The sequence below is a fragment of the Crinia signifera genome, chromosome 7 (assembly GCF_055691185.1).
Source record: "Crinia signifera chromosome 7, ASM5569118v1, whole genome shotgun sequence".
Lineage (NCBI taxonomy): Eukaryota > Metazoa > Chordata > Amphibia > Anura > Myobatrachidae > Crinia > Crinia signifera.
In genome coordinates, this window is record NC_139223.1 from 1189499 (window position 1) to 1213872 (window position 24374).

Consider the following 24374-nt stretch of genomic DNA (forward strand, 5'->3'; position numbering starts at 1 on the left):
TACCCTCAATCCATTTGCAATATCACCAATAAAGATATTAAAAAGCACTGGTCCAAGTACAGATCCCTGGGGTACGCTTCCCCTCTACTTCCTCCTCCACAGCCTCAGTTAAGGAAAAACTGTGCCCGAGGAGAATGAACGTATGTGTGAGGTACTTCAAATCAGTTGACGTCAGTGCTTCAAACCAAGACGACTGCTGGAACTGTAAGACCACATAAAGGTCCTAGGGAGCTGTAGGTGGCACAAAGGGGGTTTGAATCCTCAAAACCCCCTGGAGAAAGGTCTGGAAAGAGCCAAAATCTGTACCTTCAAGGAACCTAGCCGTAGGCCCAAGTCCAAGCCTGACTGCAGAAATCGTAGAAAACGATCCAGTTCAAAATCCACAGGTGGAAACAAATTAATTTCACACCAGGCTACATACTTTATCCAGATCTTATGGTAATGGAAAGCCATCACGGGTTTCCTAGCCTGGGTCATGGTGGAAATGACAAAAGCATGAAGACCTTTTCTGGCTAAAATCTGCCTCTCAACCGCCAGGCTGTTAAACAAAGCCGCCCTAAGTCCTGGTAAATGAAGGGCCCCTGAATGAGTAAGTCGACTACGAGAGGTAGATGCCACTGGATCCCTACGACCATGGCCTGAAGATCTGCGTACCACGCCCTTCGAGGCCAATCCGGGGCCACCAGAATCACATCCACTCCTTGGCTTTGAATTATTTTTAGCACACGACTTCAAAGGAATGGGAGGAAACCGGTAAACCAGGTTGAACGACCAAACAAATCCTCGTTAGTGCATCGACTGTCACTGCCTGAGGGTCCCTGCACCGGGAGCAATACTTGCCCACATTTTTGTTGATACTGGACGTCATCAGGTCGATTTGTGGTAATCCCCACTGATCCACAATCTGCGTAAACACCTGGGGACTGATACTCCACTCTCCTGGTTGCAACTCGTGACAACTGAGGAAGTTCGCCTCCCAGTTGTCCACACCCGGAATGAATATGGCCGACAAGGTGAGCCTCTGCCCAAACAAAGATCTTGGATACCTCCCTCATGCAGGTCTTGCTCTTTGTCCCCCCCTGCCGGTTGATGTACGCAACCGTTGTTGTGTTGTCCAATTGAACCTGGATTGCCTGGCTCTGCAACCAGGGGGCTACCTACCGGATCGCATAATGGACAGCTCGGAGTTCCAAACAATTGATGTGAAGTTTGGACTCCCACAGAGACCATTTTACCTGAAAACATCTTCCCTATGTCACTGCTCCCCAGCCGAGGGGACTGGCGTTTGTCGTCAGTAGGACCCAATCCCGGACCCCAAAACGTCTGCCCGCCAAGGGGTTTTGCGGGTGAAGCCACCATTGCAAGGACAGCCTTGCCTGGGACGACAGACGTATCCGCCTGTGCATCTGCAGATGGGAACTCGACCATTTGGCCAAAAGATCCAACTGGAAAGTCCGGGAGTGGAACCTCCCGAACTGAAGAGCCTCAAAGGAGGCCATCATTTTTCCCAGTAGTTGGATGGACTGACACCAGAACCGGTGTAAGGACTGCCACTACCAGCAGTTGAGTGGCTACCATCTTTTCCTCTGGAAGAAACACTCTGTTCCACTGTATCCAGAATCATCCCCTGGAGACACCTGGATGGGGTAAGTGAGGACTTTTGCAGGTACCTGCAGTGTGGTGGTGATATCCGCTCTCAACAGTTCTTCTGCTCTCGCCTTTATCAGCAGATCGTCCAGGTATGGGATAACATTTACCCCTTGAGCCCTTAGCAAGGACATAATTTCCACCACCACCTTGGTAAAGATGCGCAGAGCCGTGGACAGGCCAAAAGGCAAGGCTTAGAACTGGAAATGCTTGTTTCCAATTGCGAACCTGAGGTAAGCCTGTTGTGGTTGCCATATGGGAATGTGAAGGTATGCGTCCTCCACTTCCAAGGACGCTAGGAACTCCCCTTCTTCGAGGCCAGCCACAACCAACCTCAGAGACTCCATACTGAACTTGAACACCCTCAAAAAGGGGTTCAAGGATTTCAGTTAGAGGATGGGTCTCACGTGCCGTCCGGCTTCGGTACTACAGGGTGGAGTAATACCCTTTGCCCTGTTCCTATTCCGGAACAGGTATTATAACCTGGGAGTCCTGCAGCTTCTGTACAGCTTGCCTGAGGACCAACTGATCCCTTGCCGCAGCCGGGAGTCTGTACTGAAAGAATCTGTGCGGCAGCAACCCGTCGAACTCCAGCTTGTAGCCGTGCGAAATAAGACCCCTGACCCATGGACTGAGGCAGGAATCTCCCCACACCTGGCTGAAAAACGACAACCGTGCCCCCACCGCTAGTAGATCTCATGGTGGGTGTAGCCCTTCATGCTGAGGGCTTTTGGGGCGCTGTGCCTGAGCTGCGGTTTAAAGGTGCAGAGGACCCAGACTTTCTGAATTTACCACGCGTGCCTGTATAGAAGCATCTACAACTGGAGGCTCCTCCCACACCCGCCTGCCGGCGGCATCAAAGGGGAAGTGGACTTGAAGCATTTTGACACATGAAGTCTCTTTTCAGGATTTTTCCAAGCCGATTTGAAAGCATCTTCCAAATCAGACTGTTCAGGGAATACCACATCCTGCCTTTTTTGAGACACAAAAAAGGGATCACCTTCCACAGGTGCAGCCAGAGGGATATCAAGGACTTCTCTTATGGCCAGTACTAAAGACTCAGACCCCTGTAACAGCGAGTGAGACCCCTGGGAACCTGGTTGTGTGTCATCAACATCCTCCTCAGAATCCTCAGAGTCAGCTAAATCACGTTTGGGAGCGAGAATGTCCACCCTGGCAGACAGGACAGTTACAGTGTCTGCAGGGAATTTGCAGTAAGCTTAGTGGACACAGATTCCAGCAGACTTTTAATGCTGCCCAGGCAGGTTCCTGAGAGTCCCCCTGTGATCCTCCACACAATTGTGTGGGGATACCACTGAGCTGTGGAGATCCCCACTACTTTGGGGTGACATACAGTGTTCACAAGTGACTTGTGAAGTGGATGCAGGAACAAACTTAGTGCTGCAAATCATACAGGTTAACTTTCTAACCATTGTAGAAAAGGTATCACCCCACAACACACACACACACAGTAATACACACACACACAGTAATACACCAAACAGTCAGAGTCAGTGTGACGTGTATAGAAGCTGTGTGCAGTCTCTAACACTTATATGTGTGCCCAGAAGACTCTGGACTCAAAGATATTGAGGAGACCAGCAGACCCTTACCCTGAGCTCCCAGACTGAGGAGACCAGCAGACCCTTACCCTGAGCTCCCAGACTGAGGAGACCAGCAGACCCTTACCCTGAGCTCCCAGACTGAGGAGACCAGCAGACCCTTACCCTGAGCTCCCAGACTGAGGAGACCAGCAGACCCTTACCCTGAGCTCCCAGACTGAGGAGACCAGCAGACCCTTACCCTGAGCTCCCAGACTGAGGAGACCAGCAGACCCTTACCCTGAGCTCCCAGACTGAGGAGACCAGCAGACCCTTACCCTGAGCTCCCAGACTGAGGAGACCAGCACACCCTTACCCTGAGCTCCCAGACTGAGGAGACCAGCACACCCTTACCCTGAGCTCCCAGACTGAGGAGACGAGCACACCCTTACCCTGAGCTCCCAGACTGAGGAGACCAGCACACCCTTACCCTGAGCTCCCAGACTGAGGAGACCAGCACACCCTTACTTAACCTGAGCTCCCAGACTGAGGAGACCAGCACACCCTTACCCTGAGCTCCCAGACTGAGGAGACCAGCACACCCTTACCCTGAGCTGCCTGACTGAGGAGACCAGCACACCCTTACCCTGAGCTGCCTGACTGAGGAGACCAGCACACCCTTACCCTGAGCTCCCAGACTGAGAAGACCAGCACACCCTTACCCTGAGCTCCCAGACTGAGGAGACCAGCACACCCTTACCCGGAGCTCCCAGACTGAGGAGACCAGCACACCCTTACCCTGAGCTCCCAGACTGAGGAGACCAGCACACCCTTACCCGGAGCTCCCAGACTGAGGAGACCAGCACACCCTTACTTAACCTGAGCTCCCAGACTGAGGAGACCAGCACACCCTTACCCGAAGCTCCCAGACTGAGGAGACCAGCACACCCTTACCCGGAGCTCCCAGACTGAGGAGACCAGATCACCCTTACCCTGAGCTCCCAGACTGAGGAGACCAGATCACCCTTACCCTGAGCTGCCTGACTGAGGAGACCAGCACACCCTTACCCTGAGCTCCCAGACTGAGAAGACCAGCACACCCTTACCCTGAGCTCCCAGACTGAGGAGACCAGCACACCCTTACCCGGAGCTCCCAGACTGAGGAGACCAGCACACCCTTACCCTGAGCTCCCAGACTGAGGAGACCAGCACACCCTTACCCGGAGCTCCCAGACTGAGGAGACCAGCACACCCTTACTTAACCTGAGCTCCCAGACTGAGGAGACCAGCACACCCTTACCCGAAGCTCCCAGACTGAGGAGACCAGCACACCCTTACCCGGAGCTCCCAGACTGAGGAGACCAGATCACCCTTACCCGGAGCTCCCAGACTGAGGAGACCAGCACACCCTTACCCGGAGCTCCCAGACTGAGGAGACCAGCACACCCTTACCCGGAGCTCCCAGACTGAGGAGACCAGCACACCCTTACCCGGAGCTCCCAGACTGAGGAGACCAGCACACCCTTACCCGGAGCTCCCAGACTGAGGAGACCAGCACACCCTTACCCGGAGCTCCCAGACTGAGGAGACCAGCACACCCTTACCCGGAGCTCCCAGACTGAGGAGACCAGCACACCCTTACCCGGAGCTCCCAGACTGAGGAGACCAGCACACCCTTACCCGGAGCTCCCAGACTGAGGAGACCAGCACACCCTTACCCGGAGCTCCCAGACTGAGGAGACCAGCACACCCTTACCCGGAGCTCCCAGACTGAGGAGACCAGCACACCCTTACCCGGAGCTCCCAGACTGAGGAGACCAGCACACCCTTACCCGGAGCTCCCAGACTGAGGAGACCAGCACACCCTTACCCGGAGCTCCCAGACTGAGGAGACCAGCACACCCTTACCCGGAGCTCCCAGACTGAGGAGACCAGCACACCCTTACCCGGAGCTCCCAGACTGAGGAGACCAGCACACCCTTACCCGGAGCTCCCAGACTGAGGAGACCAGCACACCCTTACCCGGAGCTCCCAGACTGAGGAGACCAGCACACCCTTACCCGGAGCTCCCAGACTGAGGAGACCAGCACACCCTTACCCGGAGCTCCCAGACTGAGGAGACCAGCACACCCTTACCCGGAGCTCCCAGACTGAGGAGACCAGCACACCCTTACCCGGAGCTCCCAGACTGAGGAGACCAGCACACCCTTACCCTGAGCTCCCAGACTGAGGAGACCAGCACACCCTTACCCTGAGCTCCCAGACTGAGGAGACCAGCACACCCTTACCCTGAGCTCCCAGACTGAGGAGAACAGCACACCCTTACCCTGAGCTCCCAGACTGAGGAGACCAGCACACCCTTACCCTGAGCTCCCAGACTGAGGAGACCAGCACACCCTTACCCTGAGCTCCCAGACTGAGGAGACCAGCACAACCTTACCCTGAGCTCCCAGACTGAGGAGACCAGCAGACCCTTACCCTGAGCTCCCAGACTGAGGAGACCAGCAGACCCTTACCCTGAGCTCCCAGACTGGAGACCAGCACACCCTTACCCTGAGCTCCCAGACTGAGGAGACCAGCACACCCTTACCCTGAGCTCCCAGACTGAGGAGACCAGCACACCCTTACCCTGAGAGAGCTGTGTCCCTGCTCTGAGTAAGCCACGCCCCTTGCAATGGTGCCGGTGCTTTTACTAATCTTTATACTGGTGCTGTTGCTATTCCTAGCCAACACATTAACACCTGCCCTGATGGTCCAGAGGCAGTGTAAAGCATCCAGTGTGGACAGGGGGCTGTGTGGTTCTGTTGCAGGGACACCGCCGTTGCCGCCATCACGCCACACATCAACCAGGGTACCCCACTAGAGGGGCCCCCAGGTAACACTCACCACAGATGTCTTCGGACTGAGCCAGGGGTGTGCGGCAAGCTGGGGGTGTGAAGCGCTGCAGCGCAATGCCCGCCACGACAATCACCCACACAGGACAGTGATCCTGCAGCAGGGACAGTTCGGTACCTTCAAAGGCCAGCAACGGAAACCCTCCCCTGGCTTCCCACGAAGCAGGGAGCGGTTTAGTCCAAAACAGGCTCCCCATAATAACAAACAAAATTAAATGAAGAAAAACTCTCTTCAGGAGCTCTGTAAATGCAGCCTCTCCGAGGGCACGTTTTTCTAAAATCTGAGGATGTGGAGAAAGTAGAGGGGAGGAGCCAGTACACCCACTGTAAAGAGTTCTATGTGCCTGTCTCCTGCGGAGGACCTCTTCTTCCCCAATGTATTGAGAACCCAGTATACCATATGAATGATAGTGAAATTAAATTTCACCCAAGGTCTAGTTTAGTAAGAAGCAGAGAGAAAATGGGGACATGTCTCATACCCCTTCATCCAGGCGAACAGAATGCGTCCAACCATCCCTGTGCCATCTGAAGAGAGAGAGACAGAGAGAGATCATCAGAGAACTGAAAAACAATGACAGCACTGGGTGTGACATCAGCCATAGAGACTGTCAGTGTACAAGAGATGGGAGTACAGTGACAGCACTGACATCAGAGAGAGAGACCACCAGTGTATGAGAAATGGGTGTGACATCAGAGAGAGACTGCCAATGTACAAGAGATGGGAGTATAGTGACAGCTCTGAAAGAGGGTGTGACATCTGAGAGAGAGCACCAGTGTACAAGAGATGGGGGTGTAGTCAGGGGCGTAACTATAGCACCGCAGCCCCCGCCACCGCAGGGGGGCGCTGTGCATGTGGGGGCGCCGGGGGCTGCGGTGCTATAGTTACCCCCCCAATCCCCCGCAGACTTACGTATCTTGCTGGTCCAGGCGGCTCCGTTCTTCTGATGAGGACCACAACAAAATGGCCGCCCCCATATAGCAAACAATTGTCTGAAACTGTCTGCTGTACGGGGGCGGCCATTTTGTGGTGGTCCTCAGCAGATGAACGGACGGAGCCGCCGGGACCAGCGCGATAGGTAAGACTGCGGGGGAGGGGGAGGGGGTTAGCATAGGCGGCGGGGCGGCCGGGGGGGGGGTGCTCGATGGGGCGGCGGCGGGGGGTGGGTATGGGCGCCCCCCCCCCTAACGGCGGGGGGGCGCCCAAAACGTAGCTACGCCACTGAGTATAGTGACAGCACTGACCGAGGGTGTAACATCAGAAAGACCGCCGGTGTATGAGTGATGGGTGTACAGTGACAGCACTGACAGAGGGTGTGACATCAGAGAGAGACAGCCAGTGGGTGTGACATCAGAGAGAGACTATCAGTGTACAAGAGATGGGTGTACAGTGACAGCACTGGCAGAGGGTGTGACATCAGAAAGACCGCCGGTGTAGGAGTGATGGGTGTACAGAGACAGCACTGACAGAGGGTGTGACATCAGAGAGAGAGAGACCACCAGTGTATGAGAAAACGCGAGATTTATGTCTTAACTGTTAAATCTCTTTTTTCAAGGACGTCAGGGGCCACAGGGATAACAGTGTGTAGAGAGCGGATGAGCGACCATTCCAGCACCAGAAAGGTTAAAACTTCTGGCTGCTCACTCAGCCCTGGCTCCTCCCCTTCTCTACCCCACCTCCATACCCAGCTAGTTTCAGTAGGCAGGAGACAAGATAGAAGGAAGAGAAACCCATACAGAAACAAATCCAACAAATATATGTGTGTGTGTGTGTGTGTGTGTGTGTGTGTGGTCCCTCAACAGAGAAACCGTAACCGTAACATGTGTGAGTTTCCTCAACAGAGGAACTATGAACTTCAATACAAATGAAGTAGGCGCTGCAGGGAGGGATCCCTGTGGCCCCTCACGTCCTCGAAGAAAGATTATACAGGTAAGACATAAAACAGGGATTTTGCCTGAAGGGAGCTGGAAGAGAGAAACACACTTCCGAAGAGGAGGTTAAACATAACACACATTAACAATCAAACAATGATAGATTGAAAAGTGAAAAAGACCAGTGAGAAACATACACCACACAGTAACACACCAGGAAGTTCCAACAGACATAACCAGAACCAACCTTGGCAGGAAGAAACTTCAAGGTTTCAAAGTCGGGATCGTAACTGAAGTGAAGTAACAGCACCAATGCGGGTGTCCAGTGACACCTGTGGACTGAGAAAAGGATTTACGGTAAGTACAAAAATCAGTTGTTTTCTCCTTCATCCACTAGATGTTACTGGAGTAACAGTGGGGACGTCCCAGAGCTCCCAACACAGGCAGGACAGCGCTGAGACCCCCTTAACACTAAGTGCCCAAACTGAGAAGCTGGATCCGCAAAGGTGTCAAACTGGTAGAACCGGACAAAGTTCTGATGACCCAACCAAGTGGCAGCTCGACAGAGCTACTGAAGAGAGACCCTACCGGCCGCCGCCCAGGAAGGTCCCACAGATCTCATAGAGTGTGCTGTAATGGAAACCGGAGGAGGTCGAGAATCGGCGACATAGGCCGGACGGATGGCAAGATGAATCCACAGGGGCAGCGTCTGTTTTGACGCTGGCCAGCCACGTCTTACCAGATCATACGTCACAAATAAAGCATCCGACTTCCTCATAGATGCAGTCCGTGCCACACAAATATGCAGAGCTATGACAACATCAAAATTCCTGGCTTTAGGAGCATCATCCACAAATGCTGACACCACAATCGGTTAATTGATATGGAGTCCACCTTGGGTAGAAGGGAGAGACTTGTATGGAGCTCCGCTCAGTCCGCATGGAACACCAAAAACAGTGGGCGAAGAGAAAGAGCCCCCAGACCCGAGACTTACCTGGCCTGGTGGACGGAAAGGGGGTTGCAGCCACAACACCCCTTGAAAAAATGTGTGTACCTCTGGTAAGAGAGCCAACCGTTTTTGAAAAAAGATTGACAACGCAGAGACCTGAACTTTCAGGGATCCAAGACTCAACCTAGAGGCCAGACCAGGCTGCAAAAACAGGAGAATCCTTGCCTTCTTAAAAAGGGTAGTGGAGACACCATGGTCTTCAACCCATGACACATAAGCATGCCAGATGCGGTAGTAGTGTCTGGAGGTAACTTCCTTTCTGGCCTTCATCATGGTGGGGATAACAGCCCCCGTGATGCCACACCATCACATGAAGACAACTTAAGTCTGGAAAGATGTAAGGCCTTTGACTGAGAAGATCGGCTTGAAGAGGCAGAGACCACGGCTTGTCGATTAGCAAACCCGTTAAGTTGGTGTACCAAGACCGGCGTGGCCAGTCTGGAGCTATCAGGAGAACCGTGACTTCCTCTCTCTGAATGCGCTGAAGTACACAAGGCAACAGTGGAGGGGGGGGGGGGGGAGAAGTAGACTAAGTGGTAAGGCAAGGGTGCTGACAGGGCGTCCAACCCCACGGCTGCTGGATCTCTCACCCGAGCGAAGTCCAGGGGCAACTGGTAATTGTGACGGGACACCATGAGGTCCACCTGAGTACGACCCAAACGGCGAATCAGGTGTTGGAACACCTGAGGATGGAGACACCATTCTCTTTGATGTACGTCCCGTCCCGGAGATCGAGAGATACCAGGAACTCTCCCTGCTCTAACCCCGCTATCACCAATTGCAGGAACTCCATTTTGAACTTGACCAGTTGCAGGTACGGCTTCAGATCCTTTAAGTTGAGAATTGGTTGTGCCGAGCCATCTGCCTTTGGTACCAGGAACAGGCTGGAATAAATACCTAGAGATCTTTGACCATCGGACTGGAATCTCCACTCCCGCATTCACGAGTTTCGTGATAGCCGCGGTTAAGAGCCGGCCCTTTTCTACCGATACTGGGAAACCCGTTTTGAAAATCGGTGTGGAGGTGGGAGCCGAAAGTGGATTTTGTAGACGAACACTATCAAGTCCCGAACCCAGGCATCTTGACAAGATTGAAGCCACATGAGCTTGTAATCTTGAAGATGTGCTCACACCCTGGGATCCCCCAGGTGGGACGGAGGACCGTCAAGCTGAGGGCTTGGAAGTGGTATTGGCCTATTGGACGGTGGAGGAAGCTCCTCTTCCTCATCCCCGAGATCCTCTATAAAGTGGCCAAGGAACTTTGCCTGCGGGCGAAAGGACAGAAACAATGTACCCTGAAACATCCTACAAGTAGGAGTTGGAGCTGACTTTCCCCCCGTGGCTTGGGAGAGCCACTTGTCTAGTTCTGGACCGAGCAAGACCTCACCTGTGAAAGGAAGTGCTTCTACAGCTCGCTTTGATTCTGCATCTGCCACAAAGCCCTGGGTGCAGAAATAGAGAGTGCAGAAATGCGGGCCGCTATGATACAAACATCATTTGAGGCTTCCACCAAATACGCAGAAGCTTCACGTATGTGTTCAGCTAACTGCGTAAGGACGTCTGCATTGCGTTGCAATCTGGGCAGCCCAGACCCCCACAGCCTTGTTAACCCAGCACCCGACCTGAGCAAGACGCTGTACAACATCAACCGCTGTATTTATGTACTTAAGAGTAAGTTCAAGCTTACGGTCCGAGGCATCTCGGAGAGTTGTGACCCATGACACAGACATGTGACCGAAGGGTCAATCATCGGGGGTGTTTTTTTCTGCCCTCAATAGATAAAGGGTAGGAAGCCAAAAACCTACGCGAGGCCTGGAATTTTTTAGCAGGGTTTTTCCACGCTAGTATTAAGTGACCATCCAATTCCTCAGCAGGGGGAAAAGAGGATGACTGTTTTGGCTTTTTTCCCCAAACAGGGAGGGACGAGCAGGAGCTGTCACCACGTCATCGATATCTAAAGCTAATTTTACCATTTCAATGAGGTCACCCAACCCCTGAGCAGCCTGTTCAGGCTCTTGAGATACTAAGGCCTGCTGCTCTTCCAGTTCAGGAGCAAACTCGCCCATCTCTAAGTCCAGAAAGTCATCATCAGTGTGATACTGTATTATCTGCGTTAGCAGTCTCTTTCTTTTTGTAAAATGGGAGGGCAAGAGGCTTGAGCCATGACCAGCTGAGGTGCCTGGGCTGGCTCTGGTGTTAGGGCTTTGGTTAAACCCTCCACAGCCAAGGCTAGATCTTGTTGCTGAGAACTGGAGGTTTCTATGTCTCTCTGTGAGGACAGGCGTGACATGATGCCCAGGAAGGAGAGTCCTCTGGGGCTTGAGCCAACGGGGGCTCTGGAGTGCACTTATCACACACCAGCATACCATCAGAATCTGTGTAAATTTGGAATTAAACTTTTCACATTTTTTGGAGTTTCCTCCTGCCATTGCTAACATATGCCACAGGCCAGAACAGCGCTATGGTATATACCCAGGAGTGCTATAGCCTAATTTGCATACAGCCCAAAACTGTCCCACTTTACTTTAAACCCCACTGTCTGACCCACAGATCTTGGGGTCTGGTCACCGGGATAAGCAGCGCTGTTCTTAAGCCCAAAGACTGTCACAGCTTTGTGGAGCCACCAGAAGAATGCAGAGGTGCCCTTTATGAGTTAAAATGACCGCTGGCTGCAAGGTCACACTGGGGAGATGCCGGGGCCGCTGGGAGCACACTGCGCGGTAGCTCCACCCCTCCCAGTAACTCTATCTCCCTTAAAGGCGCCATGTTTAAAAATACCTGCAGAGAAGGGAAAGGGGGGACATGATAGAAACTTTCACATATATCAAGGGCTTTAACAAGGTACAGGTGGGAGACATTCTTCACAGGAAGAGGAGCAGCAGAACACGAGGACATGCACTGACACTAGAGGGAGGAAGGTACAGGTGGGAGACATTAGTCACAGGAAGAGGAGCAGCAGAACACGAGGACATGCACTGACACTAGGGGGAGGAAGGTACAGGTGGGAGACATTCGTCACAGGAAGAGGAGCAGCAGAACACAAGGACATGCACTGACACTAGGGGGAGGAAGGTACAGGAGGGAGACATTCGTCACAGGAAGAGGAGCAGCAGAACACGAGGACATGCACTGACACTAGGGGGAGGAAGGTACAGGTGGGAGACATTCTTCACAGGAAGATGAGCAACAGAACACGAGGACATGCACTGACACTAGGGGGAGGAAGGTACAGGTGGGAGACATTTGTCACAGGAAGAGGAGCAGCAGAACACGAGGACATGCACTGACACTAGAGGGAGGAAGGTACAGGTGGGAGACATTCTTCACAGGAAGATGAGCAACAGAACACGAGGACACGCACTGACACTAGAGGGAGGAAGGTACAGGTGGGAGACATTAGTCACAGGAAGAGGAGCAACAGAACACGAGGACATGCACTGACACTAGAGGGAGGAAGGTACAGGTGGGAGACATTAGTCACAGGAAGAGGAGCAGCAGAACACGAGGACATGCACTGACACTAGGGGGAGGAAGGTACAGGTGGGAGACATTCGTCACAGGAAGAGGAGCAGCAGAACACAAGGACATGCACTGACACTAGGGGGAGGAAGGTACAGGAGGGAGACATTCGTCACAGGAAGAGGAGCAGCAGAACACAAGGACATGCACTGACACTAGGGGGAGGAAGGTACAGGTGGGAGACATTCTTCACAGGAAGATGAGCAACAGAACACGAGGACATGCACTGACACTAGGGGGAGGAAGGTACAGGTGGGAGACATTTGTCACAGGAAGAGGAGCAGCAGAACACGAGGACATGCACTGACACTAGAGGGAGGAAGGTACAGGTGGGAGACATTCTTCACAGGAAGATGAGCAACAGAACACGAGGACACGCACTGACACTAGAGGGAGGAAGGTACAGGTGGGAGACATTAGTCACAGGAAGAGGAGCAACAGAACACGAGGACATGCACTGACACTAGAGGGAGGAAGGTACAGGTGGGAGACATTAGTCACAGGAAGAGGAGCAGCAGAACACGAGGACATGCACTGACACTAGAGGGAGGAAGGTACAGGTAGGAGACATTAGTCACAGAAAGAGGAGCAACAGAACACGAGGACATGCACTGACACTAGGGGGAGGAAGGTACAGGTGGGAGACAGTCACAGGAAGAGGAGCAGCAGAACACGAGGACATGCACTGACACTGGGGGGAGGAAGGTACAGGTGGGAGACATTCTTCACAGAAAGAGGAGCAGAAGAACACAAGGACATGCACTGACACCAGAGGGAGGAAGGTACAGGTGGGAGACATTAGTCACAGGAAGAGGAGCAGCATAACACAAGGACATGCACTGACACTAGAGGGAGGAAGGTACAGGTGGGAGACATTCTTCTCAGGAAGAGGAGCAGCAGAACACAAGGACATGCACTGACACTAGGGGGAGGAAGGTACAGGTAGGAGACATTAGTCACAGGAAGAGGAGCAACAGAACACGAGGACATGCACTGACACTAGGGGGAGGAAGGTACAGGTGGGAGACATTAGTCACAGGAAGAGGAGCACCAGAACACGAGGACACGCACTGACACTGGGGGGAGGAAGGTACAGGTGGGTGACATTAGTCACAGGAAGAGGAGCAGCAGAACACAAGGACATGCACTGACACTAGGGGGAGGAAGGTACAGGTGGGTGACATTAGTCACAGGAAGAGGAGCAGCAGAACACAAGGACATGCACTGACACTAGAGGGAGGAAGGTACAGGTGGGAGACATTCTTCACAGGAAGAGGAGCAGCAGAACACGAGGACATGCACTGACACTAGGGGGAGGAAGGTACAGGTGGGAGACATTCTTCACAGGAATAGGAGCAGCAGAACACGAGGACACGCACTGACACTAGGGGGAGGAAGGTACAGGTGGGAGCCATTCTTCACAGGAAGAGGAGCAGCAGAACACGAGGACACGCACTGACACTGGGGGGAGGAAGGTACAGGTGGGTGACATTAGTCACAGGAAGAGGAGCAGCAGAACACGAGGACATGCACTGACACTGGGGGGAGGAAGGTACAGGTGGGTGACATTAGTCACAGGAAGAGGAGCAGCAGAACACGAGGACACGCACTGACACTAGAGGGAGGAAGGTACAGGTGGGAGACATTAGTCACAGGAAGAGGAGCAGCAGAACACGAGGACATGCACTGACACTAGAGGGAGGAAGGTACAGGTGGGAGACATTCTTCACAGGAAGAGGAGCAGCAGAACACGAGGACATGCACTGACACTAGAGGGAGGAAGGTACAGGTGGGAGACATTCTTCACAGGAAGAGGAGCAGCAGAACACGAGTACATGCACTGACACTAAGGGTAGGAAGATTCAGGGGAAATTTGAGGAAAAATCACTTCACAGAAAGAGTAGTGGATAAGTGGAATAGCCTCCCATCAGAGGTGGTAGAGGCAAATACAGCAGTACAATTTAAACATGCTTGGGATAGGCATATTTATATCCTTACAAAAAAATAAGGATCAAATATGGTTTGCGGTAACATGTTTAAAAAAGGGGCAGACTAGTTGGGTTCTTATCTGACGTCAAAATCTATGTTTCTAGTGGATGAAGGAGAAATCTCGTTATTTTCTTCGGGAGACGTCAGGGGCCAGAGGGATGACAGTGGGAAGTCCTAAAGCAGCCACCTAAGGGTGGGGACGCGCCTGTGCTGTGCTTCCAGGCCGTTGACACTTTTACTGACTCCTGGTCGTCTCCAAGTATCTCTGGGTCTCAGACTGCAGTTGTCAGTTTCCCCTAACAACTGGCAGTTCTCCAGCGTCAAGCTCTCCAAGGCTCCCAGCTTGCTCCGGAGACCCGGTTGCCTGTGTCCTGCCATTACCTGCTATTACCTGCTGCTACCTGGTTATTCCATTTCTACCAGAAGACTCCACTATTCCACCTCTAGTGTGATCCAGCTCTCTGAGTACAATCCAGTGTTATCAGCACAGTCTCCGGATACCTGCCGGTCCCCATACCGATTACCTTTTCGGCTCCCAAGCCGCACCATTGAACACCATCGAATACCATCATCCGGCTTTTAGGCCGCATCATCAGTATCCAGTTTATCCCACCCTGGACTCCTTGCTTCAGTCATCCCCCTGTGTTGCTATTCAGCATTCAGTGCCATCGATCCACAGAAGAACCCGGGCAGAAGGCCGCGACCTGGTCGGCAGTTGCAGGGAAATCCATGTCCCCTTGCGGGGGTCATTGGTGAAAACCACTGTCGGCTTAGACTCTGCCTCTGGGTCTAGCCAATTCTCTGCGCATCCCGCAGGTTATCCCCATCGCATCCTAGTGCATGAGTACCCAGTACCTGAAACCACCTAGCTTCCAGTTCCCTGCGCCCTTCACTGGCTCACCCAAGTCATTGCCGAGAACACAAGACCAGCCCGTGACATATGGAACCTTGAAGGTTCTTTTTTTTTTTTTTTTTTTGATTGCGTCTTTATTTATTATTTTTTTTTCAATACTCACAAAGACATCATAGAACATTATACAGTGGTTAGAAAAGGAATTTGCAAATATGTATAAAAGACTCACATTCCAACTTTCACTGTACAAAAAACAATTACATGACAATCAACAATAACATATACATAGACAAGTTCATATTTACCCTGACCTAACCTTGAAGGTTCTTGCTTGGACAAATTGATTGATTCTTCTTAAGTCCAATATCGTTCTGAATCCCCCTGATGGTTTCTGTACTACAAAAAATCTGGGAGTACCACCCCTTGGTCATCTGTGATCACGGTACTCTCACTACCACCTTTTGCTCTATCATAGTTTTTAAACTTGAGATTAACGCTTCTCTCTCCGCCTTGTTTCCTGGCACTGGGGATTCCGTAAAAAAAATTCCTGGAAGTTTGCTGCATTCTATCTTGTATCCTTCCTTCACAATTTCCAAGACCCAATTGTCCGTTGTGGATCTCTGGCAGGCGCTTAAGAACTGCAGCAACCTGGCACCTACCTCCAAACTTCTGGTGTCATTGTGAGTTCTGACGTGGAAAGAACTTGCATTCTCTTCCTCTTTGACCTCAAAAATGAGTCCTGGACGACCAATTACTTCTCCGATAACCTCTTCCTGGGCGATAGGCTCTTGCTTCTTTGTAATCCTGTGGCTGATATTTAAACTGCCTATTAGTATAGCTTTTCTTGTCAGTTTTGTCTTGGGGCAACCATACTGATTTGCCCCCCTGACAGCTTAGTAATGATTTCCTCTAGTTGTGCGCCAAACAGGTATTCTCCCTGCAACGGAAGTGTCAAGAGTTTATTTTGTAGATTGGACATCTGCTGCCCAAGGCTTAAGCCAAAGGGCCCTCCTGACTACCGCTGCTGTGGCCGAAGCCCTAGCCGCCAGCCTCACTGAATCCAATGAGGCCTCGCACAAGAATTCAATTGCCAATTGGATATTTGGACGCCTTTCAGTAGCTCAGATCTCTTGATCCCATCCAGCATATCAGCTTCATGCTGCTGACACCATCCTCTAAGTACCCTGGCCGTCACTGCCATCGATGCTGCTGGTTTTAATGCTGCCCCTCTGGTTAGATGCTGTTTCCTTAACCTTAGTTCAATGCGCCTTTCCATTGGATCTTTAAAAATATTTGCGTCTTCCAGCGGAAGTGTTGTCTTTTTGGATATTCTTGCAATGGCTGCATCGACTTTAGGCAGCTCCTCCCATGTCATTACTTGGTCTTTCTGAAATAGGTACATTTTATTTATTTTAAGGGGTACCGTTACCCTTTTGTCAGGGTGCTTCCATTCATCCATGACTATATCTTTGAGACTGGGGCAATGGGAAAGTTTTACCTTTCCTTCTTTTGTCTGTAAGAAACGGGATGCGGTCAATTTCCCAGCGGTCGGAATCCTGGCGTTCAGAATCCCGACGCTGGAATCCCAACTGCCGAAATCCCAAAACTTTTTTCCTCTGTGGGTGTCTGTCAGCGCAGGCGGCTTTTGTGTTCCCGGCTGTGACCGTGGTGGACCAGTGGAGGGCGCTGGGTAGCAGAACGCTGGAGGCTTGATGTGTGACATACAAGGAGGGACAGGAGATCAGCGAACCAGAGTGTTGGCGGAGACCAGGAACAGGGGCGCGGAGTCTAACCTGCCAGCGGTATTCACCAGGGAGCCCCGCAAGGAGCTTTGGACTTAGCTGCGTCTGACAGGCAGGTCGCGGCCCCCTGCCCTGGTCCTCTGGACGCAGGCTGGGGCGAGAATACTTGAGCTCGGGAAGGAGCTTTGAGAGCTCAGCAAGGAGGACGCAATCTGGGAATTGCAGGAGATGTCGACCAATGGTGTCGACAGCTGGTGAGAGACTCTGGGGATACGCTGGAGCAATAGGACGTAGATGGTAAGTCACTATGATACACAGCAGAGGGGTGTCAACCCTGGAGTCGACGGAGCCTGTCGGCAGTTCAGGACGAGATGTTGATAGTCACTGAAAATGGCAACTGACTTAAGAGCCAGTGAGGTGCTCAGCGAGACACCTTATACTCGACTGCAGGGATGGTATCGCAGGAGTCTTCTGGAGATCGGACGAACCAGGAAAGTAACAGCAGCTGGGAGAAAAGCTGTAGACAGGGACACAGGTGAACCTGGATATTCTGGAGCCTTGGGAACTTCCTCTGAACACAGGAGAACTCTGGAACAGGTAAAGCATTTGTTCAAGGCAAGGAGGACTCTGGGAAGCTGGCTTATATCCCTCCAGGTGATTTCTTGATTGTCTGCAGCTTGCAGCAGACAGAACCAGGAAGTATGCCTTGAGTTACCTGGGATCATGTGACTGGTGCTGAACTCAGGGAGCTTCACAGGAGTTCTAATCACTGAGAATGCAGAGCAGCTGCAACAGCAGCAGCTAGAAAACAGACAGGCATCGAAACCTCAGGAAATAACTGTGAACCAAGTCAGGTTCATGACAGTGTCCACGACACCCATAGAGGGAGAATAAATTAGCGTGCTGAGCGTAGCGAGGCACCGGGCCCGCTACGTGGCGAGCACAGTCAGCCCGCGAGGGGGGGGGCGCTCCATGTCCCCCCCCTTGTCGGGATTTCGGCAGTCGGGATTCCGACCGCCGGGATTCCATACCGAATCACTAAGCAACAAGTCCTGTAATTTTACTTCTTCTTGGGTATCCTCAATCTCAAGGAACTTATGTATCAATACTAGCAGATTTTCTACCATCTCAGGGTTGAAATCTGATTCTGATACATCTTGCACTATATCCTCTTCCTCCAAAGCATCAGCCATTAACTCCTCATTAGAGTCAGTTGATATCTCACTCAGGCTAGCCCGGCTTCTTTTACCAGTACAATTTTGCCATGTTCTCCTTTGTCACGAAGGTATCCGCTAGGGCATTTTTTAACATATCCACCAGACCAGACATTTGGGCCACTGGGATTTGCTGAGGCTTTTTACATTCTTCATACACACTGCCTACATAGTTGTCAGCCAGTGCTTTATCACACATCAAGCATTTAGCCATGTGTAGTTTTTATGCCTTGATTTAAGGTATGCCTACACCATTCCCTCCCCCTTTGCAAGACTCTTGGCCTGCTGGCATAGCAAACCACCTTGAAAAAGCTGCAGGGGCAGCGAAACACATTGGCCAGTGGTACACCCATCCAGCTGCTTTTAACAATCCATCATCCTCTCCGGTTTGTGCCTGCCAGCACGGTCTCAATACACATTGAGACCACTCTCACCCCTTGGAGTGCGGGATCCTAGGACGGGCATCACCATCTTTGTGGAGGAACGCTACCTCTTAATATTGCCAAGCCAGGACCCTACATCCTTAACCTCCCCAAATCGATCTGTGGAGTGACCCCGCTATATCAGTGCAGGCTTCCTCCCGTGTGCCCTCTTTCATCACTCGATTGGTCAGTTTCAGAGCTATTGTTGGACAGCCCTTGTAAGGGCTCGACTATCAGCACACTGCATGCTGTTTAAGCCATCCTGATAGCTATTCATATACCCGTACACACAGTCAGTGGGCTGCAGCAACTGGTATACGGACTGCATCACCATTGTGCACATGTTAATGTTGAAGTTTACTACCTAACCCACAATTGCCTGTAAACATGGGCTGTCATATAAATGGACCTTTCTTGCCCCACTGTACAGTCATCACATGCAGGAAGCCCATCATGTTCTTAACCTTTATTATTATTAATAAATACCGTTTAATGCCTTTCCTACTGGCAAAAAAAGTCTCTTAAAAGGGTAAAACACTGATTTTTACCCGTTTAACAAATTCTGGTATTTGTTAAACGGGTAAAGCAACCTGGAGCTTTCCCACTGCAGCTCTACCCGTTTTAAAAAGGCTAAAAAAATGGCAATTTTATGTTTAAGAGCTGCAGTGGGAAAGGGACATTACTCTCCTCTCGTTCAGAGACAGCCATTCTATATCACACATACAGGACCACGGCCACTGCAGTACATGCGCTGAAACTAGATTTATTGACACTTAAGAGGATACTCAACTACACGGTAAAACCAGCACGTGCTATTGTAACACACACAATTATTCACTTTGTTTCTTTTAAGATTTCACTGCTTGTTAAAGAAAAATCTAATAAAAGTTAATTTTTATTGGTTAAAATAAGTATTTTTTCTCCTGGCGCACCACACCTAGACATTCTCTTGCCTATCCCCCCCCCCATCTTATTAACATAATTGTTAGTGGTAGCACAACACTGATTATAACACAGAGTATCATTCTGAGAAATCATAATAAACAGGGGGCCCAATACTCTTATCTCTATCTCAGCATCCAACACAATCTGCCTCATGTGCATTGATACCCTGCCCCCAAAACCCTCCTCAAGCTGGGGACGCTCGCCTTGCAACGTGTGCAGGACACCAATGTAGGAGCCCCTGTGTCACTATCGCTGTCCTCTGACATTGTACAAGAGGCAGCTACACTGGTACAGCTAACACCTATACTTCTGACAGGCAGTGATGGTGTGAACACAGTATAAGAGACACAGCACACATACAATGCAAATAATAAAGTGGCACTGAGCTCCGCAAAGCACTATGGCCGGCAGGAGCATACATTGCTGTAACCTGTGCTCCAGTAGGAGAGGTACAGGGGGGATTTGCCCAAATGGCCTGGCTGTGAAAAGGTGGACCCCGGTCTGGCTGAGTGCTCTCCGTGTCCCTCTATCACTATGCAGCAGGCAGGAAGTGATCAGGGGAGGAGACTCACGTGGGTATATCCTTCCTCCTGTCCCCGGGAGAGGGGCTGTGTGAGGAGAGGCTCCATCCCCCTACTAGCAAATGGCCACCCAGTGATTTAGACCTAATGCGGTAAAATGGTGGGGATCCGGCAAGCGCTGGGCGGCTCCACTTACCGACGCCGCTGCAAACACACACCGGTCCAGTGGGACAGATGGCGGACCAGTCCGGTCTATTGCTAGCACAGCCCGGCGGTCCCCCCTGCCAGGCTGTTACAGTTATTGAAGCGGGGAGCGCATTAACTGTATTGATCACACACCCGTGAGTGGTGTGCAGCTGTCGGGCCCGGGTGACGGGGTGGCAGCGCAGGGGTCTAAAAGACCCCCTGCACTGCTGCCCTGTCATTGACACCAATGTCATCCCCGCTCTAGTGCGTTGGCTCCTGCCAGCACAACTAAAACTGAAACTAGATGGGCCTGGAGGCGGGGGAGAGGAGGGGAGGAGCCAGGGCTGACTGGGAGCAGCCAGAAGTTTAACCTTTCTGGTGCTGGAATGGTCACTCATCCACTCTCTACCCACTGTTATCCCTGTGGCCCCTGATGTCTCCCGAAGAAAAAACGACTGACAACAGAGAGACCACCAGTATATGAGAGATGGGTGAACAGTGACAGCAATGACAGAGGGTGTGATATCAGAGAGAGAGACAGCCAGTGTACAAGAGAAGGGTGTGATATCTGAGAGACTGCCAGTGGGTGTGACATCAGAGAGAGAGAGACCACCATTGTACAAGAGTTGGGTGTAAAGTGACAGCACTCACAGAGGGTGTGACATCAGAGAGACCACCAGTGTACAAGAGATGGGTGTAAAGTAGGGCTGGGCAACACCGGCCCTCCAGATGTTGATGAACTACACATCCCAGCATGGCCACATAGCAAAACTAATGCAAAGCATCCTGGGATGTGTAGTTCATTAACATCTGGAGGGCCGGTGTTGCCCAGCCCTGGTGTAAAGTGACAGCACTGACAGAGGGTGTGACATCAGAGAGAGAGACCACCAGTGTATGAGAGATGGATGAACAGCGACAGCACTGACAGAGGGTGTAGAGTGCATACACAAGACAGACAGCACTGACAGAGGGTGTGACATCAGAGAGAGACCACCGGTGGGTGGGACATCAGAGAGTACATACACAAGACAGACAGCACTGACAGAGGGTGTGAAATCAAAGAGAGACCACCGGTGGGTGTGACATCAGAGAGTGCATACACAAGACAGAGGGTGTGACATCAGAGAGTGCATACACAAGACAGAGGGTGTGACATCAGAGAGTGCATACACAAGACAGACAGCACCTCTCAGGATCCAGGTGACGGTAGCGGCTGTGACAGTGGCTGAACTGTCCCCGACTCCTGACCCACGGAGAATTGAATGAGTAGCCAGAGAACCGGTGACACTGCTGGAGAAGGCCTGGAAGAGAAGACACGTAATGAGACACAGACAGGAGAGGGGACACGTTCCTATGTGGGACAGGTTACCTGCAGGGTGTCCCAGAGCTGGTACTCCAGATAATCCTCGCTCACACTGTCCGGGAAGCCATGAGGGAGGAACAGAGACTGAAAGACAAAGACAATTCCATGTTCTCCCCTTCTACATATACACTGCAGTAATTACCCTTCATTTCTCTGAGTAAACCGTGTCTGCCCGTGGCAAGGGAGAGAGGGAGGTACACCGTGTCTACGGGGAGAGAGGGTGGTACACCATGTCTACGGGGAGAGGGGGAGGTACACCGTGTCTGCCCGTGGCAGGGGAGGGAGGGTGGTACACCATGTCTACGGGGAGAGGGGGAGGTACACCGTGTCTGCCCATGGCAGGGGAGGGAGGGTGGTACACCGTGTCTGCCCGTGGCAGTGGAGAGAGGGTGGTACACCGTGTCTGCCCGTGGCAGGGGAGAGAGGGTGGTACACCGTGTCTGCCCGTGGCAGTGGAGAGAGGGTGGTACACAGTGTCTGCCCGTGGCAGGGGAGAGAGGGTGGTACACCGTGTCTGCCCGTGGCAGGGGAGAGAAGGTGGTACACCGTGTCTGCCCGTGGCAGGGGAGAGAGGGTGGCACACCGTGTCTGCCCGTGGCAGGGGAGAGAGGGTGGCACACCGTGTCTGCCCGTGGCAGGGGAGAGAGGGTGGCACACCGTGTCTGCCCGTGGCAGGGGAGAGAGGGTGGTACACCGTGTCTGCCCGTGGCAGTGGAGAGAGGGTGGTACACCGTGTCTGCCCGTGGCAGTGGAGAGAGGGTGGTACACCGTGTCTGCCCGTGGCAGTGGAGAGAGGGTGGTACACAGTGTCTGCCCGTGGCAGTGGAGAGAGGGTGGTACACAGTGTCTGCCCGTGGCAGGGGAAGAGGGTGGTACACCGTGTCTGCCCGTGGCAGGGGAGAGAGGGAGGTACACAGTGTCTGCACGTGGCAGGGGAGAGAGGGAGGTACCCCGTGTGTGCCCGTGGCAGTGGAGAGAGGGAGGTACACAGTGTCTGCCCGTGGCAGTGGAGAGAGGGAGGTACACCGTGTCTGCCCATGGCAGTGGAGAGAGGGAGGTACACCGTGTCTGCCCGTGGCAGGGGAGAGAGGGAGGTACACAGTGTCTGCCCGTGGCAGGGGAGAGGGAGGTACACCGTGTCTGCGGTAGGGTAGAGAGGGAGGTACCCCGTGTCTGCCCGTGGCAGTGGAGAGAGGGTGGTACACCGTGTCTGCCCGTGGCAGTGGAGAGAGGGTGGTACACCGTGTCTGCCCGTGGCAGGGGAGAGAGGGTGGTACACCGTGTCTGCCCGTGGCAGGGGTGAGAGGGTGGTACACCGTGTCTGCCCGTGGCAGGGGAGAGAGGGTGGTACACAGTGTCTGCCCGTGGCAGGGGAGAGAGGGTGGTACACAGTGTCTGCACGTGGCAGGGGAGAGGAAGGTACACCGTGTCTGCCCGTGGCAGGGGAGAGGGAGGTACCCCGTGTCTGCCCGTGGCAGGGGAGAGGGTGGTACACCGTGTCTGCCCGTGGCAGTGGAGAGAGGGTGGTACACCGTGTCTGCCCGTGGCAGGGGAGAGAGGGAGGTACACCGTGTCTGCCCGTGGCAGGGGAGAGAGGGTGGCACACCGTGTCTGCCCGTGGCAGGGGAGAGAGGGTGGTACACCGTGTCTGCCCGTGGCAGGGGAGAGGGAGGTACAATGTGTCTGCGGTAGGGTAGAGAGGGAGGTACACTGTGTCTGCCCGTGGCAGGGGAGAGGGAGGTACCCCGTGTCTGCCCGTGGTGAGGTACACTGGTGGGAATATGAGGACAACCATACAGTTCTCACCACAAAGCAGTCCTTTATAGAGTGGTAGCGTTGTTGTATGTGGAGCCTCTCACAGGAAATAGTGTCATCGTTACGCTGTACATATCTCTGAATGCTCCCTGACCCGTAGCGTTCAGTACAGATAACAGCCCTGTCCTTCATTGTCCACTCAGATCCACGCTGTGACATCACCATGGCAACCTGAAAATGTGAAAAGTGTCATTCAAACTGCAGATATAGGGTGTTATATCCAGGGATCACCTGACAGTACTATAGGGACAAGATGAAAGCTGCCTATGTAGGTACCAGGATGGGGTAGATTGTGCAAAGTAAATACCCTCCCCTATCCGCCAGCCCTGTTAGGGTGCCCATACACTAGGAAGATTTATCTGCAGATCTGGCTGGTTGGAACAAAAACCCGGTAATATCTGAGTGACAGTTTGTCAGGTTTCCAGCATTTCCAAGCAAATGGTCAACTGTCATCGGCTCTCATCCATAACCATGCGTCTGCTCCAACCAGCCAGATCTGCAGATATATCTGCGTGTGTATGGCCACCTTAACACTGCAGTGTAGGGAAATAGAACCCAGTTTACATTAGGTTACCGAGACCTAGGTAACTCCATGCTGCGCTGCAGGTGGGGCAGATGTTACGTGTGCACCGAGACCTAGGTAACCCCATGCTGCGCTGCAGGTGGGGCAGATGTTACGTGTGCACAGAGACCTAGGTAACCCCATGCTGCGCTGCAGGTGGGGCAGATGGAACACATACAGAGAGACCTAGGTAACCCCATGCTGCGCTGCAGGTGGGGCAGATGTTACGTGTGCACAGAGACCTAGGTAACTCCATGCTGCGCTGCAGGTGGGGCAGATGGAAC

At 52.7% G+C, this 24374-nt stretch overlaps 1 protein-coding gene across 4 annotated transcripts in view; it reads right to left on the reverse strand.

Annotated features, from left to right (window-relative positions):
* Positions 1–24374, reverse strand: part of RUSF1 (RUS family member 1) — a 130644-nt gene that overhangs the window by 92372 nt on the left and 13898 nt on the right. For 3 of the 4 annotated variants that reach the window (XM_083152190.1, XM_083152191.1, XM_083152192.1), the window contains exons 2-5: positions 23520–23699; positions 21720–21797; positions 21537–21651; positions 6562–6607 (exon numbers count right to left, since the gene is read on the reverse strand). In XM_083152190.1, coding sequence (XP_083008316.1) covers positions 6562–6607; positions 21537–21651; positions 21720–21797; positions 23520–23693 — 413 coding nt within the window. In that variant the 5' untranslated portion in view covers positions 23694–23699. Of the gene's footprint in view, positions 1–6561; positions 6608–21536; positions 21652–21719; positions 21798–23519; positions 23700–24374 lie in introns of those variants that run through there. The other variant, XR_014450665.1, reaches the window with a different exon arrangement.